Source organism: Felis catus, chromosome X (assembly GCF_018350175.1).
Source record: "Felis catus isolate Fca126 chromosome X, F.catus_Fca126_mat1.0, whole genome shotgun sequence".
Lineage (NCBI taxonomy): Eukaryota > Metazoa > Chordata > Mammalia > Carnivora > Felidae > Felis > Felis catus.
This window is the reverse complement of record NC_058386.1, coordinates 55,283,518-55,305,155: the sequence shown is the minus strand read 5'-3', so window position 1 is coordinate 55,305,155 and position 21,638 is coordinate 55,283,518. Positions and strand designations below refer to the sequence as shown.

General features: G+C 36.6%; 1 protein-coding gene across 6 annotated transcripts in view; it reads left to right on the top strand.

Moving 5' to 3' along the window:
• OPHN1 (oligophrenin 1) overlaps positions 1 to 21,638 on the top strand; it is a 594,929-nt gene that overhangs the window by 312,899 nt on the left and 260,392 nt on the right. For all 6 annotated transcript variants that reach the window (XM_023249184.2, XM_045051063.1, XM_023249185.2 and 3 more), the window contains 2 exons: positions 17,141 to 17,251; positions 20,707 to 20,811. In XM_023249184.2, coding sequence (XP_023104952.1) covers positions 17,141 to 17,251; positions 20,707 to 20,811 — 216 coding nt within the window. The remainder of the gene's footprint in view (positions 1 to 17,140; positions 17,252 to 20,706; positions 20,812 to 21,638) is intronic.

Sequence of the window (21,638 nt, the reverse complement as noted above, 5' to 3'; positions counted from 1 at the left end):
CAGTTTGTTCTCTTTATTTGTAGGTCTTATTCTTTTTGTTTACTCATGTTTTGTTTCTTAGATTACACATATGACTAAAATTATATGGTATTAATTTCTCTCAGTTTGACTTATTTCACTTAGCACAATACCTTCCAGAGCTATCCATATTGTCACAAAGGGCAAGATGTAATCCTTTTTCATGGCTGCATATTATACCAAAATCCACGTCTTCCTTATCCATTCATCTATCAATGAATACTTAGGTTTCTTCCTTATCTTAGCTATTGAAAATAATACTGCAACTATGATAGGGGTGCATGTGTCTTTTTGAATTAGTGTTATCATTTTCTTTGCCTAAATACCCAGTAGTAGAATTACTGGGTCATGTGGTAATTCTATTTTTAATTGTTTTAGGAATATTCATGCTGCTTTTCACAGTGGCTGCACCAGTTTACATCCCACCATAATACATGAGGGTTTCTTTTTCTTCACATCATCGCCAACACTTGTTATTTCTTGTCTTTCATGGTGTGACTTTGGATAACATATTTTTTTTTTCTTTCAAAGGAGGAGTGATATGCAATGATCTCCAGAGTCCCTTTCAGTTCTGTTTTTGATTCCAAAATCCACATGAGGATAAACTTAGACTAGTACTGTATTTGGTAGATCAGGAGCAGATCTTCTCCTTTTTCCCCCCAAGATATTCTAACATTAACTTTTCTGTATGGGCTTTCATGGACTTTAGTTCAAATAAATCACTATTCCATGAATGCATACCACATGCCAGGCATTAAGCTGGGTTCAATAGGACTAGAGAGACAATGAGACATACTTCCTGTCCTTCTATAGCTTATAATTGGAATGCTAAAATAAGAATACACATGACACTTAAACAAGTAGCATTTTTTACATACTGTAACATGTATCTGTATGTGGTATCCTTATAGTGGTGGGGAGGTGTTTGGAGAATAAAAAACTTACATTTGGATGTGGAGATTTGCCTTTGTAAAATAATGGGGCCCATTCAATTTGAGGTGGTCATTCAACAAAAAGTGAAGTCTTTGACAGATAGAAATGGAGAAATGGACCTTTCACATGGAGGGCAATGGCCCCAAGAATGGAAAACATGGAGTACGTTTGGGAAATAGTATGACCAGAATTTTCATTACTATTGCAGAGTAGTGAAAGACAAAATATGATCAGGAAAGTTCAGGCTATATTATGGAGTGATAGACTCAGGAGTTTGTATTGAATTCTATTGGCTCTGGGGAGATTAACAAGACCTTTTGGTTGTATAAGCAATATGAGTGGAATTCTGATTTAGAAATCTTAAACTGTATGAGGTTATAAGGTGAATTAGACCTGGGAGAGACCGGGAAACAAACAAACAAACAAAAATCAGTTTAGGAAAGTATTACAATGATCTAGAGGAAAAGGTCTAAGTCACAAGGGTGGCCCTGGAGAAGGGAGGAAAGGAATTAACTGATTAAAACTGCTTTTAATGGAAGAATGGATCTGTGTGTTGGATAATAGATCAAGTAAAAGATAGATATATTGTAGATTCAAGTATAAAAAGAGATATTCAATTGAATAAGGTCATAGACATGAGCTGTGAAATTTCTTAGAAATCATCTTGTCCAAGGTTATATAGATTGTGGCAAAGCTGATATGTGATTTGGTGAGTGTCCATTACATCATGTAAGGTGCTTCAAGGTGATAAATCAGAGCCTCAGTGGTGGATAGAGTTAGTATTGAAAAAGTGAAGGACTACTTTTCTTCCATAAACTAGAATGAAGTACTAGTCTGGGGTCTTCTGTCATTTTTTCTTCTGCATACCTTTGTTTTCTTCCTTTTCCATCTATTCTGTTTTGGGTTCCTAGGTAGAAGAGAGTTAACATAAAAGGCCTGAGTCTACTTTGATTAGGAAAATCTGACTATAAGATTAACTCTTGGCTGGTATCTGGGAACTAGGCTAGTGGGCAGTTTCTTACACAGATGTAAAATTTTTCCTAAATGGTAAGAATGACTCACTGTGCCTAGACTGCCTGTACAAACAATATGTTTATGTTAAATGTCTCATTTTCTTCTGGGAGTCTGGAGTCTTGGTATATGCTCAGCAGCCAGTACCTGTGTACAGGCACTAATAAAAACCTAGGGCACTGAGTCTAAATAGCTTCCCTGGTAGACCATATTGCACATGTGTTGTTATAACTTGTTGCTGAAGGAATTAACTGTGTCTTTTGTGACTGTACTAAAGGAACACTCTTGGAAGCTTTCACCTAGTTTCTTCTACACTTCATCCCATGTATTTTTCCCTATGCTGATTTTGCTTTATATCCTTCCACTAAAATAAATCTTAGCCATGAGTATGACTTTATGCTGGAGTCCTTTGAGTCCTCCTAGTGAATTACCAATTCTCTAGGGGGTTGGGACCCCTGGCACAGTCCAAACTTTGTTCTTTTGGAAACTTTTACAATGAAAGCTTCTGGAATGTCCTAGTAGTTTGGTTGCTGTATGTAGAGGTCCCTGGTGACTTTACTAAAGAGCAAGGATACAGCCTTTGAACTTCTTCAATTAAAAATAATCTGAGGTTGTATGGAAACCAATTTGACAATAAATTTCATATTAAAAAATAAATAAACATTAAAAAAATAAAAAAATAATAATCTGGGGGACCTTGGGTCACTTTTTAAATATTTTTTTATATGAAATTTATTGACAAATTAGTTTCCATACAACACCCAGTGCTCATCCCAAAAGGTGCCCTCCTCAATACCCATCACCCACCCTCTCCTCCCTCCCACCCCCCATCAACCCCCAGTTTGTTCTCAGTTTTTAAGAGTCTCTTATGCTTTGGCTCTCTCCCACTCTAACCTGTTTTTTTTTTTTCCTTCCCCTCCCCCATGGGTTCCTGTTAATTTCTCAGGGTCCACATAAGAGTGAAACCATATGGTATCTGTCTTTCTCTGTATGGCTTATTTCACTTAGCATCACACTCTCCAGTTCCATCCACGTTGCTACAAAAGGCCATATTTCATTTTTTCTCATTGCCACGTAATACTCCATTGTGTATATAAACCACAATTTCTTTATCCATTCATCAGTTGATGGACATTTAGGCTCTTTCCATAATTTGGCTATCGTTGAGAGTGCTGCTATGAACATTGGGGTACAAGTGGCCCTATGCATCAGTACTCCTGTATCCCTTGGATAAATTCCTAGCAGTGCTATTGCTGGGTCATAGGGTAGGTCTATTTTTAATTTTCTGAGGAACCTCCACACTGCTTTCCAGAGCGGCTGCACCAATTTGCATTCCCACCAACAGTGCAAGAGGGTTCCCGTTTCTCCACATCCTCTCCAGCATCTCTAGTCTCCTGATTTGTTCATTTTGGCCACTCTGACTGGCGTGAGGTGATACCTGAGTGTGGTTTTGATTTGTATTTCCCTGATAAGGAGCGACGCTGAACATCTTTTCATGTGCCTGTTGGCCATCCGGATGTCTTCTTTAGAGAAGTGTCTATTCATGTTTTCTGCCCATTTCTTCACTGGGTTATTTGTTTTTCGGGTGTGGAGTTTGGTGAGCTCTTTATAGATTTTGGATACTAGCCCTTTGTCCGATATGTCATTTGCAAATATCTTTTCCCATTCCGTTGGTTGCCTTTTAGTTTTGTTGGTTGTTTCCTTTGCTGTGCAGAAGCTTTTGATCTTCATAGGGTCCCAGTAATTCACTTTTGCTTTTAATTCCCTTGCCTTTGGGGATGTATTGAGTAAGAGATTGCTACGGCTGAGGTCAGAGAGGTCTTTTCCTGCTTTCTCCTCTAGGGTTTTGATGGTTTCCTGTCTCACATTCAGGTCCTTTATCCATTTTGAGTTTATTTTTGTGAATGGTGTGAGAAAGTGGTCTAGTTTCAACCTTCTGCATGTTGCTGTCCAGTTCTCCCAGCACCATTTGTTAAAGAGGCTGTCTTTTTTCCATTGGATGTTCTTTCCTGCTTTGTCAAAGATGAGTTGGCCATACGTTTGTGGGTCTAGTTCTGGGGTTTCTATTCTATTCCATTGGTCTATGTGTCTGTTTTTGTGCCAATCCCATACTGTCTTGATGATGACAGCTTTGTAGTAGAGGCTAAAGTCTGGGATTGTGATGCCTCCTGCTTTGATCTTCTTCTTCAAAATTACTTTGGTTATTCGGGGCCTTTTGTGGTTCCATATGAATTTTAGGATTGCTTGTTCTAGTTTCGAGAAGAATGCTGGTGCAATTTTGATTGGGATTGCATTGAATGTGTAGATAGCTTTGGGTAGTATTGACATTTTGACAATATTTATTTTTCCAATCCATGAGCAGGGAATGTCTTTCCATTTCTTTAAATCTTCTTCAATTTCCTTCATAAGCTTTCTATAGTTTTCAGCATACAGATCCTTTACATCTTTGGTTAGATTTATTCCTAGGTATTTTATGCTTCTTGGTGCAATTGTGAATGGGATCAGTTTCTTTATTTGTCTTTCTGTTGCTTCATTGTTAGTGTATAAGAATGCAAGTGATTTCTGTACATTGATTTTGTATCCTGCAACTTTGCTGAATTCATGTATCAGTTCTAGTAGACTTTTGGTGGAGTCTGTCGGATTTTCCATGTATAATATCATGTCATCTGCAAAAAGCGAAAGCTTGGCTTCGTCTTTGCCAATTTTGATGCCTTTGATTTCCTTTTGTTGTCTGATTGCTGATGCTAGAACTTCCAGCACTATGTTAAACAACAGCGGTGAGAGTGGGCATCCTTGTCGTGTTCCTGATCTCAGGGAAAAAGCTCTCAGTTTTTCCCCGTTGAGGATGATGTTAGCTGTGGGCTTTTCATAAATGGCTTTTATGATCTTTAAGTATGTTCCTTCTATCCCGACTTTCTCAAGGGTTTTTATTAAGAAAGGGTGCTGGATTTTGTCAAAGGCCTTTTCTGCATCGATTGACAGGATCATATGTTTCTTCTCTTTTTTTTTTTGTTAATGTGATGTATCACGTTGATTGATTTGCGAATGTTGAACCAGCCCTGCATCCCAGGAATGAATCCCACTTGATCATGGTGAATCATTCTTTTTATATGCCGTTGAATTCGATTTGCTAGTATCTTATTGAGAATTTTTGCATCCATATTCATCAGGGATATTGGCCTGTAGTTCTCTTTTTTTACTGGGTCTCTGTCTGGTTTAGGAATCAAAGGAATACTGGCTTCATAGAATGAGTCTGGAAGTTTTCCTTCCCTTTCTATTTCTTGGAATAGCTTGAGAAGGATAGGTATTATCTCTGCTTTAAACGTCTGGTAGAACTCCCCTGGGAAGCCATCTGGTCCTGGACTCTTATTTGTTGGGAGATTTTTGATAACCGATTCAATTTCTTCGCTGGTTATGGGTCTGTTCAAGGCTTCTATTTCCTCCTGATTCAGTTTTGGAAGAGTGTGGGTGTTCAGGAATTTGTCCATTTCTTCCAGGTTGTCCAATTTGTTGGCATATAATTTTTCATAGTATTCCCTGATAATTGTTTGTATCTCTGAGGGATTGGTTGTAATAATTCCATTTTCATTCATGATTTTATCTATTTGGGTCATTTCCCTTTTCTTTTTGAGAAGCCTGGCTAGAGGTTTGTCAATTTTGTTAATTTTTTCAAAAAACCAACTCTTGGTTTCGTTGATCTGCTCTACAGTTTTTTTAGATTCTATATTGTTTATTTCTGCTCTGATTTTTTTATTTCTCTTCTTCTGCTGGGTTTAGGCTGCCTTTGCTGTTCTGCTTCTAGTTCCTTTAGGTGTGCTGTTCGATTTTGTATTTGGGATTTTTCTTGTTTCTTGAGATAGGCCTGGATTGCAATGTATTTTCCTCTCAGGACTGCCTTCGCTGCATCCCAAAGCGTTTGGATTGTTGTATTTTCATTTTCGTTTGTTTCCATATATTTTTTAATTTCTTCTCTAATTGCCTGGTTGACCCACTCATTCGTTAGTAGGGTGTTCTTTAACCTCCATGCCTTTGGAGGTTTTCCAGACTTTTTCCTGTGGTTGATTTCAAGCTTCATAGCATTGTGGTCTGAAAGTATGCATGGTATAATTTCAATTCTTGTAAACTTATGAAGGGCTGTTTTGTGACCCAGTATATGATCTATCTTGGAGAATGTTCCATGTGCACTCGAGAAGAAAGTATATTCTGTTGCTTTGGGATGCAGAGTTCTAAATAGATCTGTCAAGTCCATCTGATCCAATGTCTCATTCAGGGCCCTTGTTTCTTTATTGACCGTGTGTCTAGATGACCTGTCCATTTCTGTAAGTGGGGTGTTAAAGTCCCCTGCAATTACCACATTCTTATCAATAAGGTTGCTTATGTTTATGAGTAATTGTTTTATATATTTGGGGGCTCCAGTATTCGGCGCATAGACATTTATAATTGTTAGCTCTTCCTGATGGATAGACCCTGTAACTATTATATAATGTCCTTCTTCATCTCTTGTTACAACCTTTAATTTAAAGTCTAGTTTGTCTGATATAAGTATGGCTACTCCAGCTTTCTTTTGGCTTCCAGTCGCATGATAAATAGTTCTCCATCCCCTCACTCTCAATCTGAAGGTGTCCTCAGGTCTAAAATGAGTCTCTTGTAGACAGCAAATAGATGGGTCTTGTTTTTTTATCCATTCTGATACCCTATGTCTTTTGGTTGGTGCATTTAATCCATTTACATTCAGTGTTATTATAGAAAGATACGGGTTGAGAGTCATTGTGATGTCTGTATGTTTTATGCTTGTAGTGATGTCTCTGGGACTTTGTCTCACAGGGTCCCCCTTAGGATCTCTTGTAGGGCTGGTTTAGTGGTGACAAATTCCTTCAGTTTTTGTTTGTTTGGGAAAACCTTTATCTCTCCTTCTATTCTAAATGACAGACTTGCTGGGTAAAGGATTCTCGGCTGCATATTTTTTCTGTCTAGCACCCTGAAAATCTCCTGCCAATTCTTTCTGGCCTGCCAAGTTTCAAAAGAGAGATCAGTCACTAGTCTTATAGGTCTCCCTTTATATGTGAGGGCACGTTTACCCCTTGCTGCTTTCAGAATTTTCTCTTTATCCTTGTATTTTGCCAGTTTCACTGTGATATGTCGTGCAGAAGATCGATTCAAGTTACGTCTGAAGGGAGTTCTCTGTGCCTCTTGGATTTCAATGCCTTTTTCCTTCCCCAGTTCAGGGAAGTTCTCAGCTATTATTTCTTCAAGTACCCCTTCAGCACCTTTCCCTCTCTCTTCCTCCTCTGGGATACCAATTATGCGTATATTATTTCTTTTTAGTGTATCACTTAGTTCTCTAATTTTCCCCTCATACTCCTGGATTTTTTCATCTCTCTTTTTCTCAGCTTCCTCTTTTTCCATAACTTTATCCTCTAGTTCACCTATTCTCTCCTCTGCCTCTTCAAGCCGAGCTGTGGTGGTTTCCATTTTGTTATGCATTTCGTTTAAAGCGTTTTTCAGCTCCTCGTGACTGTTCCTTAGTCCTTTGATCTCTATAGCAAGAGATTCTCTGCTGTCCTGTATACTGTTTTCTAGCCCAGCGATTAATTTTATGACTATTATTCTAAATTCACTTTCTGTTATATTATTTAAATCCTTTTTGATCAGCTCATTAGCTGTTGTTATTTCCTGGAGATTCTTCTGAGGGGAATTCTTCTGCTTGGTCATTTTGGATAGTCCCTGGCGTGGTGAGGACCTGCAGGGCCCTTCCCCTGTGTTGTGGTGTATAACTGGAGTTGGTGGGCGCGGCCGCAGTCCGACCTAATGTCTGCCCCCAGCCCACTGCTGGGGCCACAGTCAGACTGGTGTGTGCCTTCTCTTCCCCTCTCCTAGGGGCGGGATTCACTGTGGGGTGGTGTGGCCCGTCTGGGCTACTTGCACACTGCCAGGCTTGTGATGCTGGGGATCTGGCGTATTAGCTGGGGTGGGTAGGCAAGGTGCACGGGGGCAGGAGGGGCAGGCTTAGATCGCTTCTCCTTAGGTGATCCTCTTCAGGAGGGGCCCTGTGGCAGCGGGAGGGAGTCAGATCCGCTGACGGAGGTTTGGCTCTGCAGAAGCACAGAGTTGCGTGTTTGCGTGGAGCGAGCAAGTTCCCTGGCAGGAACTGGTTCTCTTTGGGATTTTGGCTGGGGGATGGGCGGGGGAGATGGCGCTGGCGAGCGCCTTTGTTCCCCACCAAGCTGAGCTCTGTGGTCAGGGGGCTCAGCAGCTCTCCCTCCCTTTGTCCTCCAGCCTTCCCGCTTTCGGAGCAGAGCTGTTAACTTATGACCTCCCAGACGCTAAGTTGCGCTTGTTGTGGGAACACAGTCCGTCAGGCCCCTCCGCTTTTGCCAGCCAGACTCGGGGGCTCTGCTTGGCCTGCGAGCCGCCCCTCCGCCCCGGCTCCCTCCCGCCAGTCCGTGCAGCGCGCACCGCCTCGCAGCCCTTCCTACCCTCTTCCGTGGGCCTCTCGTCTGCGTTTGGCTCCGGCGACTCCGTTCTGCTAATCCTCTGGCGGTTTTCTGGGTTATTTAGGCAGGTGTAGGTGGAATCTAAGTGATCAGCAGGACGCGCGGTGAGCCCAGCGTCCTCCTAAGCCGCCATCTTGCCGCTTCTCCCACTTTTTTAATATTAAGAGACTTTATTTTTAGAGCAGTTATAGGTTTACAGAAAAGATGAATTCTAAGTACGGAGTTCTCATATATCCCTAATTTGCAGCATACAGTTCCCCCTACTATTAACATTTGCATGAATGATGAGCCAATGCATTATGCATCTGGGGGTTTTGACAAATGTATAATGACATAAATGCACCATTACACTATCATGCAGAAAATATGTCACTGCCCAAAATATGTGTGGGCACTACCTGTTCATCCCTCTATCCAGCCACACCCCCCAAACTGCTAGTAACTGTTGATCTTCTTATGGTTTCCATATTTTGCCTATTCCAGAATGTTTTATTGTTGGAATTATATAGCATGCAGCAGTTTCATTTTGGCTTATTTAATTTAGCAGTATTCATTTAAGGTTCTTCTGTGTCTTTTCATGACTTTATAACTCGCTTATTTTTAGTGCTGAATAATACTCCATTGTGTGTATTTACCACAGTTTATCTTTTCACCTATTGAAGGATATCTTGGCTTCCTCTCAACTTTGTGAATTATTAATAAAGCTTATGTAAATATTTGAATGCAGGTTTTTGTGTACATAACTTTGCAAATAATATTGGTAAATACCAAAAAGCACAATTTCTGGATTGTATGGTAAAAGTATATTTAGTTTCTTACAGTTTTTTATAGAAACTTCCATATTGTCTTTCAAAGTGACTATATTTTTTTATTTCTATCATCAATGAATGAAAGTTCTTATTGCTCTTGTTACTCTCTTTGTCAGCATTTGGTGTTGTCTGTGTTTGGATTTTAGACATTCTAATAGGTATGTAGTGATCTCTCATTGTAATCCTCGTTTCTGTAATGACATATTATGTTGAACATCTTTCATATGCATTTTTGCCATCTGTATATCTCTTTTGGTAAGGTATCTGTTCATATATTTTGCCATTTTTAATTGGATTATTATCGTTTCATTTTAAGAGCTGTTTGTCTATTTTATTTTTATTTTTTTAAAAGATACCCTACTAGGGGCACCTGGGTGGCTCAGTCAGTTAAGCATCCGACTTTGTCTCAGGTCATGATCTTGCGGTTTGTGAGTTGGAGCCCCGTGTCAGGCTCTGTGCTGACAGCTCAGAGCCTGGAGCCTGCTTTGGATTCTGTGTCTCCTTCTGTCTCTGCCGCCCCAACCCCCAACTTGTGCTCTGTCTCTCTCTGTCAATCAAAAATAAATAAATGTAAAAATAAAAAATACCCTACTACTTCTTTGTTTGTTTTATCCGCCCCCCCTCCACGCCCCTTGGGGTAAAAGATATTTATTTCAACTTTCTAGGAGTAAAAAATAAAATTTTAACTTGGAATTTGTATTGTTTTAAGTTTTTATTTAAGTTCTAGTTAGCTAACATACAGTATAATATTAGTTTCAGGAGTAGAATCTAGTGATTCATCAGTTACATATAACACCCAGTACTCTTCACAACAAATGCCCTCCTTAATGCTCATCACCTATTTAGCCCATCCCCCCACCCACCTCCTCTCCAACAACCCTCAATTTCTTCTCTATAGTTGAGTCTGTTTTGTGGTTTGCCTCACTGTCTTTTTCCCCCTATATTCATCTGTTTTTGTTTCTTAAATTCCACATATGCATGAAATCACATGGTATTTGTCTTTCTCTGACTGACTTATTTCTTAGCATAATGCCTTCTAGCACCATCCATGACGTTGCAAATGGCAAGAGATTATTCTCTTTGATAGCTGAGTAATATTCCATTATATATATACATATACACCACATCTTTATCCATTCATCAGTTGAGGGACACTTGGTCTCTTTTCATAATTTGGCTATTGTTGATAATGCTGCTTGTTTGTCTATTTTAGATACCAGCCTTTTCTCAGATATGTTTTGCAAAGATTTTCTCCCAGTCTATGGATTGTTTTTTCATTCTCTTAACCAAGATTTTCACACAGAAGAAATTTTTAATTCTTATGAAATCCAATTTATCAGTTTTTTCTTTTGTGGATTATGCTTTTATGTTATATCCAAAAAGTTATCACCAAGTCAAAGGTCACCTGAATTTTCTCTTATATTATCTTCTAAGAGTTTTAGGGCCTTGATTTTTACATTTAGCTCTATGATATATTTGGGATTAATTGTTGGGAAAAGTTTAAGGTCTGTCTCTAGATTAATTTTTTGCATGATGATGTGCAGTTGCTTAAGCACCATTTGTTTAAAAGACTATCTTTGCTATATTATTTAAATTTATCTATTTTTAATTGAAAGTATAAAGTATGTATATGCACAAAATAAAAACTTCAAACACTATAAAAAGGTATAGAAAATATTAAATCCTTATCATTCAAGATTCCCGTTCCTTTCCTTCTCTTCCTTAGAGGCAGTTCCCATTACTAATAGCTTGTGAAACTTTCCAGAAGTCTAGAAGGCTACTATACACAGTGTGCTTATCTTACTCTTTTTAACCTAAGAATATACCTTGAATATTGGTTCGTAGCACACATACTGAAATTTTCCCCCCACAGTTGTGTTGTATTTCATTTTATTAACTTCCATAGATATTTAAACAGTCCCTTTTTTTCATTACTTCATAAGCTGTTTCTGGTCCAATGAGAGTCTCTGCAGGTAAACAACCTGAGTCATAGCCCAGGCTAGATAAATTCCCAACCAGTTTTTGTTTTAATTTTTAAATGTTTATTTGTTTTTGAGAAAGAGACAGAGTGCGAGCAGCAGAGGGGCAGAGAGAGGGAGACACAGAATCCGAAACAGGCTCCAGGCTCTGAGCTGTTAGCACAGAGCCTGCTGTGGGTCTCGAACTTGTGAACCACGAGATCATGACGTAAGTTCTGAGTTGTAGTCGGACACTCAACCAACTGAGCCACCCAGGCACCCCCAACCAGTTTTTATAAAGACTTTACCTTAGGAAGTATTTGGGGGGATGAAGTAGATGCTCAGAATCTAGGGCTGGTGTCAGAAACAATGAAGGAAGATTATGATCCTGATTTTCTTATATAATATCTACATTGACCTCTGGATCTTGGAGGCAAAAATAAAGGTGACGCTTTAAAAAGATGTCTCAAGAGTAGGTCCTTCGAATACAAGAAATATGATACTAGAAAACAATATCTGTTTTGTGTTATTTTCTGGGATAAGATTGGTGAGCTATCTGCTAATACTGTTCATGGGAGCAGTAATTTTTAAATTGCAGGTTGACACTCATTTAGTAGGTCATGATATCAATTTAGTGATTCATGCCCTACATTTTGTAAAATGAAAGAATAAAAAGGAAAAATCTTAGTGCATCATCTGTAGTGTTTTTTTAAACTTGACAATACTCTTTTTTTTTTTTACTATAGTGAGTCAGAACAGTATCTTAAATCATGTCCTAGTATATGCATACTTATCTTTGCTTTATTGTATTGTCTTTGCTCCTGTGTCAGAGATTAATTGACTATATTTATGTGTAAATATAATTTTCACATTTTCTATTCTGTTCCATTGATCTATTTGTCTGTTCTTTCACCAGTACCACATTGTTTTGATTATGATAACTTTATGGGAATTTTGAAATCAGATAGTGTAAATACTTCAATTGGTTCTCTCCCAATATTGTGTTGGCTTTTCTTGCCTTTTTCCCTGTCTATATAAACTTTAGAGTCACTTTGTTGATATCCAGAAAATAGCTTGCATTAATTTTGAATTGGATAACACTGAATCTATGGATCAAGTTGTGAAGAACTGACATCTTGATAATATTTTATATCCATCTACATGTAATATTTCTCCATAAATTTAGATCTTTGGTTTACTGGTTTTATAATTTTCATCATATAGATCTTATGAAATTTTTATTTATGACTAAGCATTTCAAATTTTCTTCTAATTCAAATACTTCAGTGTTTTTTATGTTTATTTAATTTTGAGAGAGAGACAGACAGAGTTCAAGCAGGGGAGGGGCAGACAGAGAGTGAAACAGAATCTGAAGCAAGCTCCAGTCTCTGAGCTGTCAGCACAGAGCCCATCGTGGGGATTGAACCCACAAACTATGAGATCATAATCTGAACTGAAGGCAGACACTTAACCGACTGAGCCACCCAGGCACCCGTATAGTTTGGTGTTTTTAACTTACAATTTTAATGTCCACTGTTAGCATGTAAGAAAACAATTGATTTTTTATATCAACTTTGTATCCTGCAGTTGTGCTATCTAGTTACTTATTACTTCCAACAGATTTTTGTTGACTTTTGGGGGGAATTCCTGTACACACAATTGTGTCGTGTGTGGAAAAAAAAGATAGTTTTATTTCTTCCTTTCCAATCTATATACTTTTTATCTCCTTTTCTTATCTTATTGCATTTGCTTAGAATTCCACTATGATTTGAATATGAATTGTTCCTGGTGTTAGAGAGAATATATCTAGTTTGTCAAAATTAAATATGGTGTTAGCTGTAGGTTTTTTACAGATATTCTTTATCAAGTTGATGAAGTGCCCTTATACTTGTAGCTTGTTGAAAGTTTTTCTCAAAGGATGGGTGTTGGATTTTGTCAAATATTTTTTTCTATATCTGTTGGTATTGTCATTTAATATTTATTCTTTAGGTGTTGATGTGATGAATTATATCAACTGATTTTTGAATGTTGCACCAGCCTTGCATACATGAAATAAATCACACGCAGTCCTGGTGTATATTTTTTATACACTGGTGGATTTGATTTGCTAATATTTTATTGAGAATTTTTATATCTATGTTTATGAGAGATACTAGTATGTACTTTTCCTTTATTGTAATGTCTTTGTCTGGTTTTAGTATCAGGGTAATGCTGGCCTCAGAGAATGAGTTAGGAAATATTCCCTCTGCCTCTGTTTTCTGGATGAGAGTGTAAAAATTTGGTATCATTTCTTCCTTAAAATATCTAGTAAAATTCACCAGTGAACCCATCTAGTACATTCTTTTTTGGAAGGATTTTAATTATTGATTCAATTCCTTTAATAAATATAAATCTATTCAGATTGTGTATTTCATCTTGTGTGAGTATTGGAAGCTTGTGTCTTTCAAGGAATTAGTTCATTTAGGTTATCAAAATTTAAGGCATGGAGTTGTTATTAATACTCCTTTGTTATCCTTTTAATATCCATGAGATCAATAGTGATGACTCTGCTTTCATTTCTGACATTTTTTTTTATTCTTTAAGGCTATTTACTATTTATTTTTAACAGAGAAGGAGACAGAAAGAGCGTGAGTGGGGGCGAGGCAGAGAGAGAACGAGAGAGGGTCAAAGCAGGATCCGTGCTGTCAGCACTGAGTCTGACATGGGGCTCAATCTGACAAACCATGAGATCATGACCTGTGAGAAAATCAAGAGTTGGATCCTTAACTGATTGAGACACATGGGCGCTCCTCATTTCTGACATTTTAAATGTATGTGTTTTCTTTTTCTTTCTCAATCTGGCTATAGTCTTATCTATTTTCTTGATGTTTTAAATTAACCAGATTTTGATTTTGTTGATTTTCTTTGTTTATTTCCTATTGTTAATATTATTGGTTTCCTTAAAAAATGTTATTATTTCTTTTCTTCTGCTTATTCTGGTTTTAATTTGCTCTTATTTTTTCTAAGGTGTGAGCTTGAATTATTGATTTTAGATTTATTTTATTCTAATATATGGTTTAATGCTATAAACATTCCTGTAAGCATTGCCTTCACAGCATCCACAAATACTAAGTTATATTTTCATTTTTGTTTAGTCTAAAATACTTTTTAATTTCTCATAAGAATTCTTCTTTGACCCATGTATTATTTAGAAATGTGCTGTTTAATCTCTAAGTATTTTGGCAGGTTCTAGCTATTTTTTGTTATTGATTTCTAGTGTAATTTATTTGTGGTCTGAGAGCATACTTTTCATGATTCCTGTTCTTGTAAATTTATTCCAGTATATTGTATGTCCTAGAACGTGGTTGATCATGGTGATCTGTGTGAGCTTGAATATAAGGTGTATCCTGCTGTTGTTGGATGAAATGTTCTACAGATGTTAATTAGATCCAGTTGGTTGATGGTGCTGTTCAATTCGATTATGTCTTTACTGATTTTCTGCCTCAATTACTGACAGGAAGGTTGAAATTTCCAACTCTAATTGTGGATTCACCTATTTCTCCTTGGTGTTCTATCAGTTTTTGGCCTCCCATGTTTTGATGTCCTATTACACAATAAGGGTGGTTATATCTTCTTAGAGAATTTACCATTATCATTATGTTATGCCTCTTTTTCCCTGACAGGTTTTGTTGCTCTAAAGTCTCCTTTTTCTGAAATTAATATAGGTATTCCAGCTTTCTTTTGATTCTTGTTGGCATGGAATTTTTTTCTCCATACCTTTGCTTTTAGTCTATGTCTTTTATATTTCAAGTGATATGTTATACATAGCATATAGTTGGCTCTTATTTTTCATGCACTCTCACAGTCTCTACATTTTAATTGGTGTGCTTAGGCAATTGACCTTTGAAGTGATTGATATAGTTGGATAAATATCTACCATGTTTGTTACTGTTGACTACCCTTTGCTTATTTTTGTCTTAATTTTTTATCTGCCTTCTCTTTTTTTAACTTAAAATTGTATGATTCCCTTTTATGTCCTCTTCTAGCATATATGATTTATACTTTTTAAAACTTTTTTAGTGGTTACTCTGGTTTCCCATACACATTTACAATTAATCCATTTATGCTTTCATATAACATTATGCTTCTTCATGGGTGGTACAGGAACCTTATAACAGAATATTTCCTATTGCTCCCTTCAGTCACTTATAATATTATTGTCATTCATTTCATTATTTGATAATCTATATTCACCAAATACGTTGTTACAATTATTATCTTGGACAAACTCTTATCTGTAAGATTAGTTAAAAATAAGAAAAATGTGATTTTATTTTACCTTCATTTATTCCTTCTCTAGTACTCTTCTTTTCTTTCTTTTGGTACACATTTCTCATTTATATAGTTTTCCTTCTGTCTGAAGAACTCCTTGTAATATTTCTTCAGTCAAAAGTTTACTTCAAACATTCCTTAAATTTTTATTTGAGAAAATCTTTAATTTTTCTTCACCGTTGAAAAATAACTACTGGATGCAGAAGTATAAATTTGTGATTTTATTTCAGTACCTTAAACATCTCACTCCACTCTCTTCTTTTTGCGTTGTTTCTTAAGAGAAATCTTATTCTTGCTCCTCTTTAGATAAGGTAGATTTTCTCCTGCTTCTCTCAAGATTTTCTCTGTGCCTTTGACTTTGTGCAATTTGAATATGATATGCCTACATGTAATTTTTTTGTATTTATACTATTGTTCTCTAAGCTTTCTCAATCTTTTGTTTCTTATCTGTCTAATTTTGGAAAAATTTTAGTCATCACTTTAAGTATTTATGTTCCTCTTTTTCTTCTCCTTTTAGAAAGCCTAGTATGCGTATCTTCCACTTTTGATAATTGTCCAACGCCTTTTAAATACACTACTCCATCTTTTTCATTCTTTTTTTTCTTTTTGCATTTCAGTTTTTGAAGTTTCTATTAACATATCTTCAAGTTCATTGATCCTTTCCTTAGCCTTGTTCAGTCTGTTGATAAGCCCATTAAAGGCATTCTTCATTTCTGCTAATGTTTTTTATTTCTAGCATTTCCTTTTGATTATTTCCCCTGCCTTTCATATCTCCACTTGTATTACCCATCTGTTCTTGTGTACTGTCCTCCTTTTCCATTAGAGCCCTCACTATAATTTCTTGTCTAATAATTCCACCATCCAGTATCTCTGCCTTATCTGTTTGGTTTTTATGTTTGTTTTTTATCTTCAAACTGGTTTTTGTTGTCTCTTCCCCTTTTGAATGACTTGTAATATTTTGTTGAAAGCCAGGTGTAATGTTCTGGGTAAAAGGAACTGAGGTAAATAGGTCTTTAGCATGAGGCTTTATGTTTATATAGATAGGAGTTAGGCTGTACTTAGTTTGCTGTTAGGCTATGTTTGGTTTATTTTAGATATTGTTCTCAGAGGCCAAAATTTCCTGTGGTATTTTTGTTTCTGTCTTCCCTGTTGTCTTTGGATTTCCTTATAGAGTTGTTCTTAAATAACTGATAGTCTGATACTGGCTATAGCAACGGGTTTCTGCTTCGGGGCTTTTGCTCTCATAAGCTCTGATTCTCCATTTTGACCTGTCTATCCAATATTTGAGGCAGCTCTTTTCCCTCTGATTTCAGTTCTCTGTTGTTTCTAAGAGAAGTTGTTGATTTTCAACTTGTTCAGCATTGTCTTTTTGTGAGGATGGTTATGATAACTTGCAAGCTTTTTAATTGTTCGACCAGAAACCAGAAGTTTCCCATTGATCGCTTTTTATTTCTTGACTTATAATTCCTATCTGTAAAATAAAGGAGTAAGATCACTACTTGGTGGCTAAATTATTTCCTAGCTCTAGCATTCTGTTGAGTGCATAAGCAGTGACTTGTGTGAATGATTATGCTGTTATGTGACTTTTGCTGCTCTTCTTCTACAGGCAGACCTCCAGGTGGACAAAGAGAGGCATAATTTCTTTGAGTCCTCCCTTGATTATGTTTATCAAATCCAGGAAGTTCAGGAGTCCAAGAAGTTCAATATTGTGGAGCCAGTAAGTTCTATCTGTTGATGAATAGTCTAAAAATATTTACCAAATTCCTGGTAAATGCAGAGAACTTTGATCATAAAATTGAAATCTCAAAGATGGTGAAGGATATTTAATGCTTAATAATGAATGTCAAGAAAATAGACACACCACCTTGTGTTGTTCTTGCTTTCTTACTAACATTTTCTCTTCCTTACCACCCCTTCTGCCTTTCTTTTCTTTCCATTTTCTTTTTTTTAATGTTCATGTATTTATTTTGAGAGAGAGACAGAGAAAGAGAGGGAGAAGGAGAGAGAATCCCGAGCAGGCTCCATGCTGTCAGCATAGACCCAATGTGGGGCTTGATCCCACAAACCAGGAGATCATGACCGGAGCTGAAATCAAGAGTCAGACACCCAACTGACTGAGCCACCCAAGTGTCCCTTCTTTCCCATTTTGTCTCCCTAGCTATGATTTTCCTTTCTTTCTCTTTCTTTGCTTCCTCTTTTCTTCTCTCCCTCCTTTGATTTCTCGGTCACCCTTCATTTTATCTTGCTCTCCTCCCTTCCTTGCTCTCATGCTTTCATAAAGCTTCTAAAGGGCCTATCAGATACCAGTCAATGTGCTACAAGCTCATGTCCCTTGCACTCAATGACTTCCTATTGTACTGTTTTTACTTCTGTACTGTTTTTACTTCTATCTTCTTTATTTTTTTCTACTTACATCTCTTTGAGCATAAAAGTGATGTGCTTTGATTTGACAACTATGTGGAATTTTAACAACTTTTATTTTCTAGCATAAAAAATGTACTTTTATTGCAGAAAAGCTAAAAATAACTATAGTCAAAATAAAACAAAAAGAATAAATTTCCAAAACAGAGGTAATCAGTGTTAATATTGTGGCATTTTCCTTCTAAGTTTTCTGTGTATCTACAGTATTTCTTTCTCTATTTGTGTATGCCTTTTTACTTATGTGGGTGTGTGTGTACACATGTGTGAACATGTGTGTACATGTATATGTTTTGATATACATGAACATGTATATCATGTTAGATATACATGAACATGTATATCTATGTACATGTGTATCTGTGCTCACATTTGTATGTATCTGTATATATATGTATGCAATCAAGTGTGTATTTATTTATACAAAAAAATTAATTGAACTTCTATGACTGGCACTGTGCTAAACACTGGGTATTCTATAATTAATAAGACGGACTCTGTTTCTGTCTTTATGAGGACTACATTTGTATTGGGTAGACAGAAGGGAAACAAGGATACAGATAAATAAAATTAATTGTAAGTTGTGATAACGGCTAAAACAATAACAAGAATGGGCAGCTACTTTAGAGTAGATGGTCAAGGAAGACCTCTGAAAGTATCATTTATGGTAAGATCTAAAGAAAGAGAGGATGAGGCCACATGAATAATGGAGAAATAATACTCCAGACACAGAAAAACACATGTGCACAGTCCTTAAGTTAGGAAAGAATGGTGTGCTTGAAGAATGAAAAGATTAGTGCCTCTAGATACTGGCAATAGAAAAGGAGAGGGGCAGGAAGTAATTAATGTATGATAGGAAGGCACATGACCTGTAAGCATGGTAAAAAGTTTGGATATTAGTTTAAGTGTAGTGGAAAACCACTGATAAGTGTTAAACAGAATATGACATGAGCTGATTTTGTTGTGTGGAAAATGGCTTAAAAGAGACCAACAGTGAAAGTGAGGAAACCAGTTAGGAGGCTACTACAGTGGTCTAGGCAAGAAAAGATGTTGGTTTCGGTTAGGGTGGTGGAAGTTCAAACAGAAAAGAATGGCTGGATTAGAGCTATGTTTTGGAGATAAAACTGACACAATTTGGATTCAGATGTGAGTGGAAGAGAAATCAGGGATGATTCTTTACTTTCTGGCTTGACTGAGTGGGTAGTAGTGTCATTTCCTGAGATGAGAAAGCTTGGGAGAGAAACAGAAAGATTGTGTATATGACAATGTATGTGGTATACACACCCATATACGTTTATACACACACACATGCACATATATATGCAGCACATATGTGTGTATATGTACATAGTTTTTATATGTATTTATGTATATATACATATATATAGTTTGTTTTTGTATTTATACATATATGCATGTCTATATGCATATGGTGTTATCTGTGTGCATATTTATATGCACCTACCTGTTTATTTTCTAAAAAGAATAGAACAATTATTACTACTTCTTATTACACTTTACTATTGGCAGAATTGAGTATTATTTTTTTTTATTTTTATTTTATTTTTTTATACGAAATTTATTGACAAATTGGTTTCCATACAACACCCAGTGCTCATCCCAAAAGGTGCCCTCCTCAATACCCATCACCCACCCTCTCCTCCCTCCCACCCCCCATCGACCCTCAGTTTGTTCTCAGTTTTTAACAGTCTCTTATGCTTTGGCTCTCTCCCACTCTAACCTTTTTTTTTTTTCCTTCCCCTCCCCCATGGGTTCCTGTTAAGTTTCTCAGGATCCACATAAGAGTGAAAAATATGGTATCTGTCTTTCTCTGTATGGCTTATTTCACTTAGCATCACACTCTCCAGTTCCATCCACGTTGCTACAAAAGGCCATATTTCATTTTTTCTCATTGCCACGTAGTATTCCATTGTGTATATAAACCACAATTTCTTTATCCACATTCATCAGTTGATGGACATTTAGGCTCTTTCCATAATTTGGCTATTGTTGAGAGTGCTGCTATGAACATTGGGGTACAAGTGGCCCTATGCATCAGTACTCCTGTATCCCTTGGATAAATTCCTAGCAGTGCTATTGCTGGGTCATAGGGTAGGTCTATTTTTAATTTTCTGAGGAACCTCCACTTGAGTATTATTTTTAAAGGTTTGTTTTTGATAGCTGAAATCATATTTTCTTTGTTTTTATTTATGTGTATTTGATTATTGAGGTTGAATATTTTTAACATTAAAAATGTTTGATTGATCATTTGTATGTCTTATTCTGAACCCCCCCTGAAACATTTCTAACTCAAAAATGGGTTCACACTCCGTGAATATTTTAGCATTATGACATTCTTCATTAAGGTACAGAATCTTACTTTATTCATTTATTCACTTATCTGTTTATTCAACAAATATTAATTGAGCACCTACTCTGTGACAATTCTGAAGATATAAAGAGAAAAGACACAGTCTATTCCCATACTATCCAAATTATGAATGGTTTTATATGCTATCTGAAAATGATCTGAATGAACAAATTTGTTATTAGTTCTTATTTTCTGGAACTAATTCCAGTGTAAATGTTTAACCTAATAAGAGAATGGCTTTATGTACACCTGTTTTTGTTTTCATGATTACTTTTAACACTATACTGTGTAACGCTATGGAATTTATTTTCCATGTTTCTTTTTCCTTTATTTGATAATGAGAAGATGCTGGTGATAAATTTATTTTTACATGTTTTCCCTAGGTCTTGGCCTTTCTTCATAGCCTCTTCATTTCCAACAGCTTGACTGTAGAGCTCACACAGGATTTTCTCCCATACAAACAGCAGCTCCAGCTCAGTTTGCAGAATGTGAGTTTGCATGTGGGTTTCTTCACCTGTCCCCACATTCCAGTTGGATTTTAGCCCCAATAACTTTAACCTTGAAATCCCAGTTTATTGCAGTCTAGCCAATTTGTCAGGACATATTGGTATGGATCACAAATATTTTTGTGTGCTAGACTGTTCTTGCTCTTTCAGTTTCAACTCTCCCCAGTCTTTGAGGCTTATTGTTGCTCAAACCTACCCCTCCACCCACTAATACTTCTATCTATCCAATATTTATTAAATGTTGCTAATTTACCACATCTCTTCCAGATCAGAAACCAGCTATGGGCTTGTTTAAGCACAGGTCTTATGCTACTTCCATGTTGGTCAGTCTAGACACTTAAGAGTTTTATGACCACAAATGTCCATTTTCCCCTCTCTTCCTTTTCTCATTAAATACTAGAGTTAAATAAATTATATCTAAAGGTTTTATTCACCTTCTTTCAAATGCTAGTTCTTATAGATGGCATAGGCACAGTCTTCCCATCTTTATAACATATATATTTTTTTCTCATTCATTTATTTAACTACATTTAATGAATACTTATGGATATAATATATACTTTGTGCCAGACATTTTACAAGACACTGGACATACAATAATGATGCATGTTAGTTTTTCTTTCCTCAGGATACATACAATTTCTTGCACGAAGGAGACATAAACACTGGAACACATCATAATTCCTTGTGATAAGTGTTTCAATAGTGTTACGACCAAAATTTTTAAAGCAGCACAGAAAGTAGAACATTGACTGCCTCGTGCAGTTAGAGAAGGCATCACTGAGATAGTGATTTTGGACTAGTTGTTA